Source organism: Oreochromis aureus, linkage group 12 (genome assembly GCF_013358895.1).
Source record: "Oreochromis aureus strain Israel breed Guangdong linkage group 12, ZZ_aureus, whole genome shotgun sequence".
Lineage (NCBI taxonomy): Eukaryota > Metazoa > Chordata > Actinopteri > Cichliformes > Cichlidae > Oreochromis > Oreochromis aureus.
Window position 1 is genome coordinate 30,562,208 of NC_052953.1, and position 14,540 is coordinate 30,576,747.

General features: G+C 43.5%; 1 protein-coding gene across 7 annotated transcripts in view; it reads left to right on the forward strand.

Moving 5' to 3' along the window:
* The window catches only part of arvcfb (ARVCF delta catenin family member b), a 248,251-nt gene that overhangs the window by 117,718 nt on the left and 115,993 nt on the right, over nt 1-14,540 (forward strand). For 5 of the 7 annotated variants that reach the window (XM_039620651.1, XM_039620657.1, XM_039620654.1 and 2 more), the window contains exon 1: nt 10,980-11,114. The exons of the other annotated variants lie outside the window; for them this stretch is intronic. In XM_039620651.1, the coding sequence (XP_039476585.1) occupies nt 11,007-11,114 (108 nt within the window). In that variant the 5' untranslated portion in view covers nt 10,980-11,006. Of the gene's footprint in view, nt 1-10,979; nt 11,115-14,540 lie in introns of those variants that run through there. 7 annotated transcript variants of the gene reach the window in all.

Here is a 14,540-nt window from a genome sequence, read left to right on the forward strand (position 1 = left end):
CTGGTTAGCACATACACTACATGTACACATGTGCAGTCCGTGTGCATGTGATGTGTCTATGTGATATTTAAATGCATGTGTGCATGCTGCTGCAGGACGTCAGATATAAGAGTATTTACTTAGACCACTTAGTGACCATTTGACTCTGAAAACATGACAATGAGATATGTTTAGTGGTGTCCCTGTGCGCGCACATATGCGTGTGTTGGTGTGATTGGCTTGCATCAAAGCAGCAAAGTGACTTACGACTTCTCTGACACATTCATGGGCTCTGATGTGTCAGTACCACCTATAGAATGACTGCTGACCCGGAGACGAGCAGTGAAGTATTGAAAGTTTGTCCCTGATCATCGCCTGCAAGGCTCAGAAAGCGCCCAGGCCAAGATTTATAGCTCACAGGGCTGAATTACCAGGAGTGTGAGAGACATGGCATTAAAACCCTTTTGTCTTTCACTTGCACAGATACCGCAGGAATGTGCTTTTGTTAGCTCTTGCCAGTGTGTTACTGTGTCTGTGTGGGTGTGTGCGTACCAGGCCATGATGTGCATACATTATTGGAAGTGTTCCCTGTGTTTGAAGCGCATCCACACAGGCAGCCTACACCATCACAACACTCCTTCCCCAGCCAAGCTTGGCAGCGCTGAGATGCTCAGAAAAAAAAAAGAAGAAGGAAGACGACATCCAAAAACAGAGATAGTGGATGAAAAAAAAAAAAAAAAAAAAAAAGACTGAAGGAGGACAGTCGATCATTCACACTTGTTTCCTCAAGAAGGGTGGAGTTACTGAACCTCTGTCTGGCAGACTTAGAAATATTCTGTCAGCTTTCCATACTGCTCTGATGATAATAATACGCTAACAGTTGCCCTGCGGATGAGGGCCACCTAATAACTGGAGGAGCTTTTGCCAAAAATAGGAACAGATTTTTGGGCAAAAAGTTGCCTTTGACTTCGATTATATGATTAAGATGAAATGCATGCCAACAACTTGAGAGCATTTTCCTCTCCAGAAACATCTTGAAATGGGTCAGAGAGGTGCCCCTTAGAGTCCATGACCCTCGTAAGGTCAAGATGTTTCGCATACTTTATGCTCTGCCGGCATCGTGGTGTGACCTTTTTAAACTCAGATGGACATTCCTCACATGGGGGAGCACCTGCTTTTGACAACGCAGTAGTTAAGGTGTGTTCAAGTCACCTCTGTGCCATAAATGGATTCATATCACGGACAGTGTTGTTTTTTTTACTGGTCTTTTTATTGGGTTTTTAAGGACAGTATGGAGGTGAGCTGTCAGTGCAGTCAGCTGGGATGGGATTGTACTGAACTCTGTATGTCCCTCAAGACGTCTGGCGGCTTTAAATCTCTTGTTATGCTCGGACAATATACTCGGGGAAATGATGATGTCTTGACCTCATCTTAATGCTGCTGCCGGGCTTATGGCAAATGAGTTTTTGCCCACTCAAGATTACTGCACAATCCACAATTGGTGGTGGTGGTGGGGCCTACACCAGACCACATCTGAGTTAAATATAACCTGACCCTTATTTTAGAACTACACCAGCTGGGTAGCACTCAAATCCTCCGAATTTATTCACAGAGGCCATAGCATCGTCTGCTCATGAAAAATAGAATAGATCTGGAGAAAAGGAAAGCAGCCCAGGAGTCATCAACTTGCCAAGGTCTATCAAACCCAGCTTTGCTTTTTCTCGGCAAACTAGAAGGACCTGTCTGACTAAGAAAGTAATTAATCAGTTATGCAGCCAAAGACTAAAAGAGGTCTCATCTTCAGGCTGTGAGTTACTGCCAGGTTCCTGACAGTGGGGTTTTCAGCAGCTGTGACTTCTCTCCCTCATTTGATGCTGTTTGATTTCTTACAGAAATTAAAAAGCTGTCAAATTTCTTTCTTGTGGGCTATTTTTTTAATGGCAGCTCAGTCCTTATGTGTATTTTTTCATTCCTTTCTTCAGGCTCTCCCTTTACTCCTGCCGAAGGGGTTGGAAAGATCAATATTTGAAGACATGTAGAGCATGCAGAATGCCATTGTTTCGGCAAGAGAATGTCATACAAATAACAAAATAATGCCAATGACCGGAAACATATAAGCGTTCAATAGCTGCTGCGAGTCCATCAATGCATGGGGGCTGGGTGTAGGATGAGGGATGAGGGGGTGTGATCATATGGCGCTGCGTGGCTGGTGATACCAGATGGCCTTCCCATCACACAACCTGTCCATACTGGCCATACTCTGTATGTTTCCCATACCGTTCCCATGGCTGCTCTTATTGCATGACCTATGACAGAACATGGCTTGACATGTCACAGTATCCGCCCGCCAATCACACCACCACCTACTGCGGCTCTGTTTTTGGTTTTAAGCAATCTGAACTTAATTTACAAGGGGAAAGCTGACACCGTATCTGTGCCGCTTCATGATAACTGCCCGCTGCGATCATGTGCCCTGTGCCACCCCCCCGTCAGCACATGTAGCTTCTCAGTCATGTAGGTTGCAGTCAATTTGTCTTTCTTTAAAAACATTTATTTATAAGCTTTAAATATAAAAAAGACATTCTTTGATCAAAGGCTTTATTCATCCAGTCTTTCTCAATACAAACTGTTTTACGGCCTCAGATGCTTTGTCATGACTATATGCCAGTGTCCCTAGTGTAAATGCTACGCTGCTGATATCAGATATCAGCCCAATACTGATTCAAGTATCCGTGACAACTGTAATTATTCTGTTCAGTTCTTTGTTATTCTATGATAAACATTAACTGGTGCGCACATGCCGTGCCATTTGCTGGAACATTTTTCTCAGCGATTGAAAACATCATTGTGGAAGCAGTTTAGGGGAGCTACATGCTTTCTTTGTCAACAAGTTCTGTTTGCTCGTGCAAATTTGTGATTTATGGGCAAACATGTTGTGGTCAGATGGATTCACAATGACAGGAAAGCCTTAGTGGCTTCTCTTTTTGTTGTTTCCTTTGCTGAAAATGATCTTAAGCCAACTTTGAGAGAATCAGCTAAGGATGTTTTCTGCAGTTGGTCTTTCTCAAATGCAGCACGCATCAGGAAAGAGACACATTCACTCTTATTGGGAAGTTGGTGGCAGTGAATGCATTGCAGTCATACTGACTTTGTAGTAGGCAGCTGGAAGGTTCAACACCGGCTTGTTTTGCATCAAATTTGTTCCCACATGCACGTCTGTCATGTCGGGCCAAGAAAAGTTCAGGGCTTTAGTTTTTTGTTTCATTGGGGTTAGACTTGTTGCAGAGATACTGATACAGATACTGGCAAAGCTTAACTTTGAGGACATAATTTGCAGTTGAAAATATTTGATAAATCTCAATATATGTTATTGCAATACTCAGCATTTGCAGAATGTTAGAAATCACATCAATCCTTTCATGGGGTGTCTGGCTTTTTCCATCTCTGCTGTTTACAAGTCATCATCATATAAAGCACGATTGGCTGGAGAGACGACACATAAGAGATGTATAAGCACACATAGGTTAAGATAGTCTATGATCCTCAAATGAGGTAACTCACTAATATCAAACGCCAATGAATGATCAGATCATTGCAAATTATTTTAAAAAGGTATTAGTGATTATACATTATGCAGAGGCCACAATGATGTACAGGTAAATTATATCTGGCAGCGTTGAGACCCAGATGTACATATGAAATACACTGAAGCACAGAATAGTGCAGAGGAGACACAAAAGCACTGCTGTAGATAACAGCTAAGCACATGTTTCTGAGCTCAAATCAGTGCACATAACTTTGGAAAATTAGATGAAGAACATACTTGTGAGTCAGTTTTTAATTTTTAATTTTCTCTGGTTTCTTGGGGTGAGCAGTAGGAGGTGGTGCTAGTATTAAAGTATTGATTAAATTCTTACATAACAACAGATTTGAGTATTTGCATCCAGTCTAAATCTGTTGCTCAGAGTCATTCTTTGAGGTTTCCCTTTACCAGAAATGTGGTCCACCAAGTGTGTTAAAACAAACACCAAGAAATACGTGCAAAAGCTATTTGACCCCAGCAAGTGTTGCACTCCACTATACATAGTATGGTTGTTGTTCTGTATCAAATGGACATGTTTATGATGTTTGCATTGTGTGGCTGTGTTCTGTGGAGGACAAGGGGTCAACCTTTGGCACATCAGAGTCACCCCCCCACTCCATTCACCTCTGCTTCCCCCTATATCTGTCGTAAGTGATTTGGCAGGCTGACAGTGTGACTGATGCAGAGCCTGCGCTCGCTCACTCACTGTCTGACCACTGGCGAGAACCATAATGCTCTCTCAGCTTTCATCATCACACTGATGGAATTAAAAACAGGTGAGTGGCAGTAAATTGGAAGGCTGGAGATGGATGCCTTCATACGGCAGCCTTTGGAAACAGCAATGGGAAGGAGAAGCATTAAATAGATGGCAGCTTATTATCTTGTAAGAGGAGTTTTTTGTTCTTTTCCAAATATGGTAAGTCTTCTGAAGGCGAAGTGTAGACACGCTATCAGCCTACTCTCCCTTCAACACACAAATATGCACACACACACACACAGGCCGCTACACAGGAACAGCAATTGGATCCTCAGCTTATTTACCCTGTTTGTCTGGAGGCTACGTACAGGGCAGGCCTGTTTAGAAGGAAGTGGGCTGCATGGCTTCCCTGACTGAGTCCAATAAACACCTTCCTATCTGTGGCGCTGGAAGCCAACAAGCAACAAGAGCCGTGTTTTCGATCGGGTAGATAAGAAAGCCACTTGCCCTGGAGAGAGCAAAAGAGGCTGTGTCACATTGTGATAGAGGCTGACCAGAAAGCCTGAGAAAAAGTTGTCCTGGAATCTACGTCGAGGCTGCAGTTGCTGTTGTGACAATATTTACATGATCGTTTCATGTCCTTGAGCTGGTGCGATTATATGATACTAACAGTGTGCTCGTTACACAACCTGATGGCCCGTTGTAAAACATTTGAACGGCGCTTTCCTGTTTGGGTTTTTACAGTAGCAGACTGATAGTCATTTAAGAAAAAATGAAAAAGGGACTCTTCTCCTTAATGAGGCAATCTGTGCAAATTATCTGGTGTGTGTATGTGTGTTGTGTCAGCACTGTAATTGGCTTTCCAGTAGGGACTGTGGTTTAAGTTGCAGATGTGACAGGTCTTCGGGCGGCAGCACGGGCGATTAAGGAGCCCGTTGATTGATGGCACCATAGCTGCAAACACCCGTTTCTCAGCACCTCAGTACTGTAGAAAAAATGGCAGATTTTTACCCAAAAAGAGTGTACCGCAACTCTTTCACTATAACAATGACTGATTTCCTGCTAGGGAATGAAAGCTATATTTCAGTCTAGTTTTAAGACTCACCATAAGTGGTTTTACTGGTATTGTGTGTTCTATTTGTCAGAATAGAAGAAGAGTACATAAAGAGCTCAGTGGGGCTTCCTCCTTCCCTTTTCCCACTCTTCCGTTACTCCATGCTGGGAACACTGCTGTCTCTCAGTGTCAGTACCTTTAATCGGAGAAGGGTCTGGTTCTGTGGCTACGGCTTCTTTGACAGTTATGTATAGCTCATATATGCTTCCCCTCCTTCATCCTGCAGCTGGGGACCTCTTAGAGAGGCCCTAAAGAGGGGGGTCAATTCTTCATAAAGCTTCTCTCAACTAAAAACACAGGAACAAACGTCTGCCTACTTCTGCATTGCTCCTCTATAACCCCCTCCAGTACTATTCACGTGGAATGGGCAGTGCATGCAGCACAGCCACAGGGTCTCAAGGAGCAGGAGGGCAGCTCACGCTCATCTTGCATGTTTTGTCTGGACTTTCTTTTGAGGGATTAGCCCATTTCCTCCCTCTGGGCAGGCCACTGGAAGCAGTCAGGATGGCGGGGAAAGCATTGATCCACCATCATCATACCATCTGTCTCATGCTGCCTTCTGGGATTAATGATTCCCTCTGACAGCCCTTTAGTAGAGCTCCATCACTGCTGTCTGACCATTCAGATTGCACTGTCATGTGGTAGTGCGAGGAACGTGCACACTGCGTCTTTTGGTTTATGGTGAAACATTAGACTCTGTGGGGGGGGGGGGGTTTCAAGGCAGCTGATTCTTTCAGTGAAGCTACAGCAACATAAATGTACAATAACAATGACACGCATAGCATACCTGAATGATTGTTGCCAGATTTGCTGAAGCAGACTGACTAGCTTAGTGAGGCAAACAGCTGCAGTCAGTAATATGCTTGTTCATATAGCATGTGGCATATGTGGAGTATAAATTTACACCAACTGTTAAATTCTGAGCCGATACAAAAGGTTAAAATAATTTTCAACTTTAGTGCTGATGTTTTTGAGTTAGTTTTTTGCTGTTTATACTTTATTTTGTGCTTTAGAAACAAATGAATCTTTATTATTAAGAACAAGTCAGTCATTCAACTATTCATCACTTTGAACAATTATCCTGCACAAAATTAATTTTACACAACATTAAAATAATGACCACTAACACTTACCAGTTTAAACAGTGTCTGATATCAGTAATTGGCTAACGTCATCCTGTTTGCAAGTATCAGTTTTCAAAGCGAATATTAGCCAGTATCATTGTTACTATCTGTTGGTGCATCCCTAGTATATATTGATTTGAGCTCGACTGATATTGGACTTTGGGGACTGGAGGTGTTGTGATATAAACTTTGCATACTGTTAGTGTAATGTGTAAGGGAAATAAGGGAGTCGGTGTTCTGTGTAGTCTGCAAACCGGTGAGCCGTCTACTGTTAACGTCAGGTCAGCAGCGATGCATACTCTGCTACATGGGCTCCAGAGCGTGCTCAGTGTTGTAAACACTGATATACCGATTTATTTAACAGTGTCTAAGACTGAAAAACATTATGGTCATATTTGAAGTCTGTGTACATCCACCTTACTCAAAGTTTTTGTTTGTGTCAAGAGCACGTGCTGTTTCTGGACTCATAACTGTAGAAAAGAAATACAAACTGATACTAAACCTTTGTGGATAATCCCAGCATTTAAAATCGTGATTCTGTTAATATGTGATTATTTTAGCTGTGGGTGATTCAATCTGAAAAAGAAAAAAAAAAATCCAACAAAAAAACAGTTCTTATCTAATAGTAGTAGATCCATGTCTTACTTAGAGCTCAGTCACAAGCCTGTTGGGTATTTGAAGTGCGAGCTAGCCGTTGCTGACCCGCTGGCAGTTGAAGTGCGCTGATGAGGTCCGCCACTTCATTAGAATGCCACTCTCAACCTCACAACAACACACAATAGTTGCTGTAACTGCTCGTGGCTTCTGTCCAGGGAGAAAAATAAAATAGAATAACTGAGGAGGAAAGAGGGAAAGTCCAAACCACTGTAAGCTGACCGGCCTTGGGGGCTGCACCGGGCCTCGGTGCTGCTGCAGAGAAACGTTATGCTAACCAGTGGCAAAAGTTCAGCCAAACCAGGAACCTCCTAAAATGGGAAAGATAAACTAGTTCTGGGCTTTTTGAGAGTTGCGGATTCTCCGTGCAGACAGTGGCTTGTACAGAGTTCACCTCCCTCGACAGTAAGAGGCGTCCACACGCTGAGCTGCCTGTCGTATGCCGTTACATATGATGGCACAGCATTGTTCCACATCTCCTCATCAACTCTTGATATATGCTCAGCCCCTTTCCCAGAGGAGCAGCTACTGAACAATGGAGCGATGCGCCTCCTCGCACATTCCACGAGGCTAGACTGAGCTGTCTAATGAACCTCTATTGCATGCGTGGACTCCCCTGACTGCTGGGGCTTCACCCAAAAAAAAAGAAAGAAATACCATCTTGCCCCATCACACACCCTCCCTCCCACTCATATTTAATTTGTTTGGTATGTGTAATAGGCTGTGAAGTGGAGCATGGCGCAGTGTTGATCTCTGCCAACCGGGTCTGCAGATACAGAGGGACAGGTGCCAGCCATCCACGCAAGGTGCTGTACTTAACACTCTGCACTGGGTTGGAGAGAGTACAATCCTGGCCCTGTGGAGCGGGCTTTTAGAGTTGCCAGTATCCTGTTGCTCCAGCCAAGCAAGCTTTTAGTTTAGTAATAGGACATCATGTCTGCGTGTTCTTTTTTGAAGAGGGGGCAGCTGAAAGTTGCAGAGAAAGGGTTGTCAGCTGCAGCCCGGTAGAGCCACACTAGACATGAAATAAAGTGCATTGACTTTCTCTCTGCGTTCACACCCAGGGAATTTCAACGTGAACACAGAGAAAGCTAAGAAAGATAAACCACTTTTCTTAGTAGCGGTTCCATTTGTTTACAGCCAGCATGACTCGGCTATCACAGTTCATTATGTAATGAAACACTGATGTGGTGTTTTACATGTAGCAGCTTAAATTGCATTTTTGCTATATTCGGAGAACGTCAGTGTCTGACAGAGTGGACAGTCATGGTCTGGTGGCCTGGGTGCATTAATTACTGAGCCATTCAAGCTCCTTTTTCCATCAGCGTTTGTGCTTTTCACATCTCAATAAACAAAAAACCCCCACAAAAATCAGTAGCAATAATAGCTCTAACCTCTGGGCGAATGCAGCTGTTGGTTTTATCTGTACTTTCAGACTTTCTAGAACAGAACAAGTATAGCTGTGAAGACTGAAACTACAAGTACATCGCCTCTAAACTGCAGTGTTTTTAGAGCAGTTTCCCAAAATGGACCTTTGGCTGCTATCACCATCACACTCAGGTGGGTATTTATTTCCCTGTGGCTTTTTCTTGGTTTCCTAGTTACTTTTCTGGATCCTTGGAGATTCAAAGAGAATTTCAATTCAACATCCTGGTTGGTCAGCAGCTGTATTTAGGCCTCCTTTTTTCTTTTTCTTTTCTTTTTTTTTACCTCTTAGGATTTAGGATGTGTCAGAAAGAGTGCTCTAAACCCTGCAAGGATCTCGAAGTTAAGCAAACAGCGCCTGTTGACACAGACCTCCTCGAGTTCCCGAATTCTTTCCGTCATATTCAAGTACAGTTAAGAAGGGCTTAATCCAATAAAACCCGCTTTTCGTCTGCTTTCTGACTGTGTGTCTGCGGTGTGAGGGGTGGACTCTGTTGTTTGAGCCGCTAGGGACACACGGAGTATTTTCAGTGTCAAGGAGCAGCTACATTCCAGACTTGAGTTCTCATATGGGAGCACTCATTCCTCAGTCTGCTTCAAGCCATAGCCAACCTCCCCCTGTTTTCAATGTGACACTTGTCCTCGGCCCTTCAAGTATAATGTCCCTGAAACACTGGTGCTAATTAAGGCTGCTGGTGTCTGTAACTGGCCTGCAGAACACGAATCAGTGCCCTACTCGGGCATCGCATATTCGTCACTTACCGGTGAGACACAAGTCACAGGAGACCAGACTAAGTGCGCCCTTTCCTCAATCCTTCATGTTCTCACGCCACTCATGTTGTGACTTTAACACGGCCCTGTTAAAATCTTGTACTGCTAATGGTGATGAAGGCAAAGGGTGCTGAGTGCTTTACTACCTTCCATAATTACCTGCAGAAATGATCTCAGATCCTCAAATCTTTTATAGAATGGAAACATTTTTAAGTGGGGGAAATGAAACGGTACTGTAGGTCTGTGGTCTTCAATCATGGGACTACAAACATTAAGATCCTCCTTGTATCACTATATGATTTGACAGTGGAAATTCCATACAGGCAGAAGCAGCTGTGGTATGGTAGTGGGAACGTGCCAATCTGGCACAGCAGCTGTAATAAAACTGTTGGCTTTCTGGAGTGCTGACGCACGTAGGTACTGGCAGACAGGACACCAGTATATTATGACGCATGTCAGTGTACACAGTCTAGGTTGTGTGCACCAGAGAAGGTGCATGCAGCCCATTTTAGTATTCAATTCAATTCAATTCAATTTTATTTATATAGCGCCAAATCACAACAAAAGTCGCCTCAAGGCGCTTTATATTGTACAGTAGATAGCACAATAATAAATACAGAGAAAACCCAACAATCATATGACCCCTATGAGCAAGCACTTTGGAGACAGTGGGAAGGAAAAAACCCTTTTAACAGGAAGAAACCTCCGGCAGAACCAGGCTCAGGGAGGGGCGGGGCCATCTGCTGCGACCGGTTGGGGTGAAAGAAGGAAGACAGGATAAAGACATGCTGTGGAAGAGAGACAGAGATTAATAACAGATATGATTCGATGCAGAGAGGTCTGTTAACACATAGTGAGTGAGAAAGGTGACTGGAAGGGAAAAACTCAATGCATCATGGGAATCCCCGGCAGCCTACGTCTATTGCAGCATAACTAAGGGAGGATTCAGGGTCACCTGGTCCAGCCCTAACTATATGCTTTAGCAAAAAGGAAAGTTTTAAGCCTAATCTTGAAAGTAGAGATAGTGTCTGTCTCCCGAATCCAAACTGGAAGCTGGTTCCACAGAAGAGGGACCTGAAAACTGAAACACTACTACACCTTAGTAGTCAGGTGTAAACACACAACGAGAGTAATCAAATGGGAAAATCAATTAAATGTAAAATCTGCCGAAGAAGTGTACGGCATGATAATATTTAAACGTTTTGTGAGATTATTTTTGACCAGCTCCGTGATTGCAGACAGGAAAAAAAACAAGTCCCTATCTGATAGTGTTCACACATCACAACACATTGTGCTTCCACTATAAATGCAGTGTTATTTCCGTTCCATTTGCAGTGCTTTTAACATACAATTTGGCCAAAATGAGACGTTTCTTTCTTTTTATTTTTTTTCTTCCTGTTTTGTTATTTAACCCTAACTGTAAAAAACCCCCAAAAAACTATACACCCCCCCTCCTCAAAAAAAAAAACCCAACAAAAAAAACAACAACAAACCCACTCTGTATATCAGCCCTAATTCATTAGTACTTTACTTTTTGGAGTGCTGCAGTTTTCCGAATGATGAATATGCAAATATGTTCATGTTCCGCTATATTAGCAATGACAAATTGCCTCAGCTCTTCAAATAGTCCTGAATTATTCCAACAGATCTCCCTGAAATATGGTCATCGCAGCAGGGGCTGAGACTTGGATACTTAATCTGAGGGACTGCCTTCAAAGAGAAGTCTCCTGTAACCTCTGCCACATCGCCGTGTGGAAAACACAGTGGGTACGTGCACAGAGGCCGATTTCAGAATTGCAGGCTTCCGTCCACGCTCTGCAATCTGAAGCTTGCAGGCAGCAAGACTGGCATGATGTCTCCAGTGCTCCAGCCCCGGAGCCCAGATGCCACAAGCTGCTGCGCTGCACTCTGGACTCGCAGCTTTTCTCTCCAACATAGCTAATTAACGTTCCCCTTCGGCCAAATGCTTCTGCCTCTCTCCTGCCATGGCTGTTCATTTTGAGACGTCCTCAGTGCTTTGAATAATCTCTGTTCCTGAGAGTTTGGAATCCCAAACCTTGGCTGTTTGGTGCCAGTTTGCAGCACCTGATCTCCCAGAGGTTTGCTTAAAGTCAGACTTCAGCACATTATGCTGATATGCCCTGTTTTGTTTTTTGGGGGCGGGGGTGGGGTTGCAGAAATGTGCAGAGTTTACAGCAGGTGCTATACAGAAAGACTTTCTTCTCCATTTCATTGCAGATAACCTCTCAGGGGACGAGCTGACATGTAAAAGAGAGTTTAAAACGAGGTTTCTTTGGTATGTTAACAATGCAGAGGCGCCGCGTTGCTGTTTGTGGAATTTGAGTATGCTGAGCTAATGTTACTGGAGCTGCTCTATATGAATTCCCGTGTATTGTGTATATTTGGCAGTGTTGCGAACTTTGCGAGCAGCACTGCAGTATTGTGCAACGAGGTTGTGAAGTGGGTCACCCTCTCCACAGTGCTGAAGATCCTGTTTCCTCTCAGAGGAGTATGCATGAAACTTGTATCCAAGAGAAATCTACCACAGGCAGACTTAATCGTCATTGTGAGCTGACACAGTTCTGTCCCACATGGACACAGAGAAGGTAAAAAATGATACAAAATGCCTGAAATACGGCATTTATCGTCCTTTGGCTAATTACTCAAGAACTTATCTGTCTTTGCCACATCTGTTAAAACTTGGAAGTGCTTAAATTGATGATTTGCACATGGTTGAATTTCTTGAAGTTCATCTTTTTTCTTTTTTTCTTTTTTTACTTAAAATGTCATTTTAGGTTATTCATGTTTCACAATGAAGGCATTGTATTCATGCTGCAGATTTACTGTAGTCAGTATTATCACTATTATTTTTACAGAGTTATTTTTCCTTCTAGAAGTTACTTCTTTTGGCTTGAAATTCCAGCTTGGCTTCTTTGAACGATGAGCTTTTGGCTGCTTGTGGATCTCTCAGTCATCCCTGGCAGGCAGAGATGCCTTAATTGTTGCATGCCTCTGGAACGTGCCTTGTTAATGGGGCTGTTGGAGTTTCAATCAGTCGGCACTGTGTTGTTTGTCTCTAATATTCCAGCTTTCTCCACCCGGGCAGCCGTGATGATGCAACAGGCTGCTATGATGTTGGTGACACCACTCAGAAGGCTTTGGCCTGAAAGAATGAATCTCTTTCATGCCTCTTTCAGTCTGCTTGATACCAAGCTGGCATCCAGCAGAGATGACGGTTTATGTTGATATCTGCTGTTTCGTTTTTTGTTTTTTGGATGTCACTTAAACAACGAGTGTGATGAAATATGATAGCCACAAACTTAATTTCACAGAATCTGTTTAGCTGTTACCCCAGAAAAGTCTCTGTGGAGCATGGGAGTGGGAGACGTTGTGGATGCAGATTACAGATGCTTCTGTGCTCCAGGAAACTGGCTCAGTGAGCACTCCATCCTAGCTGCTAATCCTCTTCGACGTCGCTAAACACTCACACAGGTAAAAGGTCCTACAGATTGGAGTCATGGTGGGGCTTTTCCTGTAAAACTCCAGAGATTTGCATAATAGGAGCTTATTGCTCATTCTCCCGGACTTAATGTGGATTGCAACAGGAATGCCACCATCTTTTCATTGAAGGTGTCCAAGCGCTGACTCATTGTGTGCTGTCCCACAAATTTAAAGAGGTGATTTGGGAAACTGGGAACAGCAGTGGTCTAATACCGCAAATGAGTCATGATCCATGTGATCAGTCCCTCCCTCTTTGCCTCTCCTTGCCACATTATCCACTTCAGTGTCCCGGCCTGAGTCTCAGAGCAGACCATGAGGGGTTGTTTAACAATTCAGATCAAGTATTACTTCTGCTCCATGCTGCTGGCCTTCTCTTTGCACCTCTCTGTTGCCTAATCTTTTATTTTGGCTGAAAAGTGCTGAAACTCCTGGCAAGGCAAGCAAACCTCTGATAGAGGGGAGATGTGAGGACCTTGTCACCATATGGGGCCTGGAATTCCACCGAATACCTCTCTAATCTCCACAACATGTTAGGAATCCAGAGCCCATGTTTTTCAAGAGAAAATAGCAGTGGGCTCAGCACGTGGCTCCTCTTTCGGTGGGCAGCATAAAAAGCTGCATATGTAGCGCCTCACAGCACTTTGACTTTTGAGAAACACGCACAGGAAATCTACTGTTGTCAGCAACAGGACTGTTACCTTTGGGTTTTGAGTGCAAACTACTATTAGTCCTCTTTCATCTACTATATGTACGCAGATTTGTAGCCATCATTCTGTTGTGCAAGCTCGTCATCAAGCCGGAGCAGACGGAGAGTGAGGTAGTGTTGGTAGGATTGGTGGCCTCAGCTGATAAGGTGTCTCCTTTGCTGAACTAAAGTACTTAGGTGTCAGATATGATTGCCCTGTTCCTGTGGTGCGATGTACTGAAGGGCAGCGAAGCAGCTGAGCAGCATTGCTGTTGCTCAGGGAGGTACTTCGCTGACTTGCTAAATGGCCGCTGGTGATTCAAGGCTGTCTGCTTCCCAGACTAACTGATGGCCTCATCTTTTATTTTGCTTTTCCTTCCCCAGTTGTTGACACGTACTTTTCCTTATTTTTTTTTCTCATATATGTATATAAACTGTTGCAAAGGATGCTCATATTAAACACATATAAATGTTCACGTTCCTGCTGAGGCATAAAGGAAGAGGTCAATGCTATAAGACAAAGTTTAAACAAGGCCGCCCTAGATCTGACTCTTCTGCTATTGAGATCTTTTTGTTTTTACAAGGGAAGACAATCAGAAGAAAGTTTGCTCAAATGAAGGTTGATCAGCGCTGTTGCTCAAGAACGGAAAAAATATGTGGCTTGAAATGATCAGAATACAGTGGTCCCTCGTTTATCGTGGGAGTTGCGTTATAAAAATAACCCGCGATAGATGAAATCTGCGAAGTAGCCAACTTTATTTTTTACAATTATTATAGATGTTTTAAGGCTGTAAAACCCCTCACTACACACTTTATACACTTTTCTCAGACAGGCATGAACATTTTCACACTTTTCTCTCTTGTTTAAACTAGAGACGGACCGATCCGATATTACGTATCGGTCCAATACTGACCTAAATTACTGGATCGGATATCGGAGGGAAATAAAAAATGTAATCCGATGCATTAAATATCAAAAAAGCACCTCACAAAACTTGCAACATGGC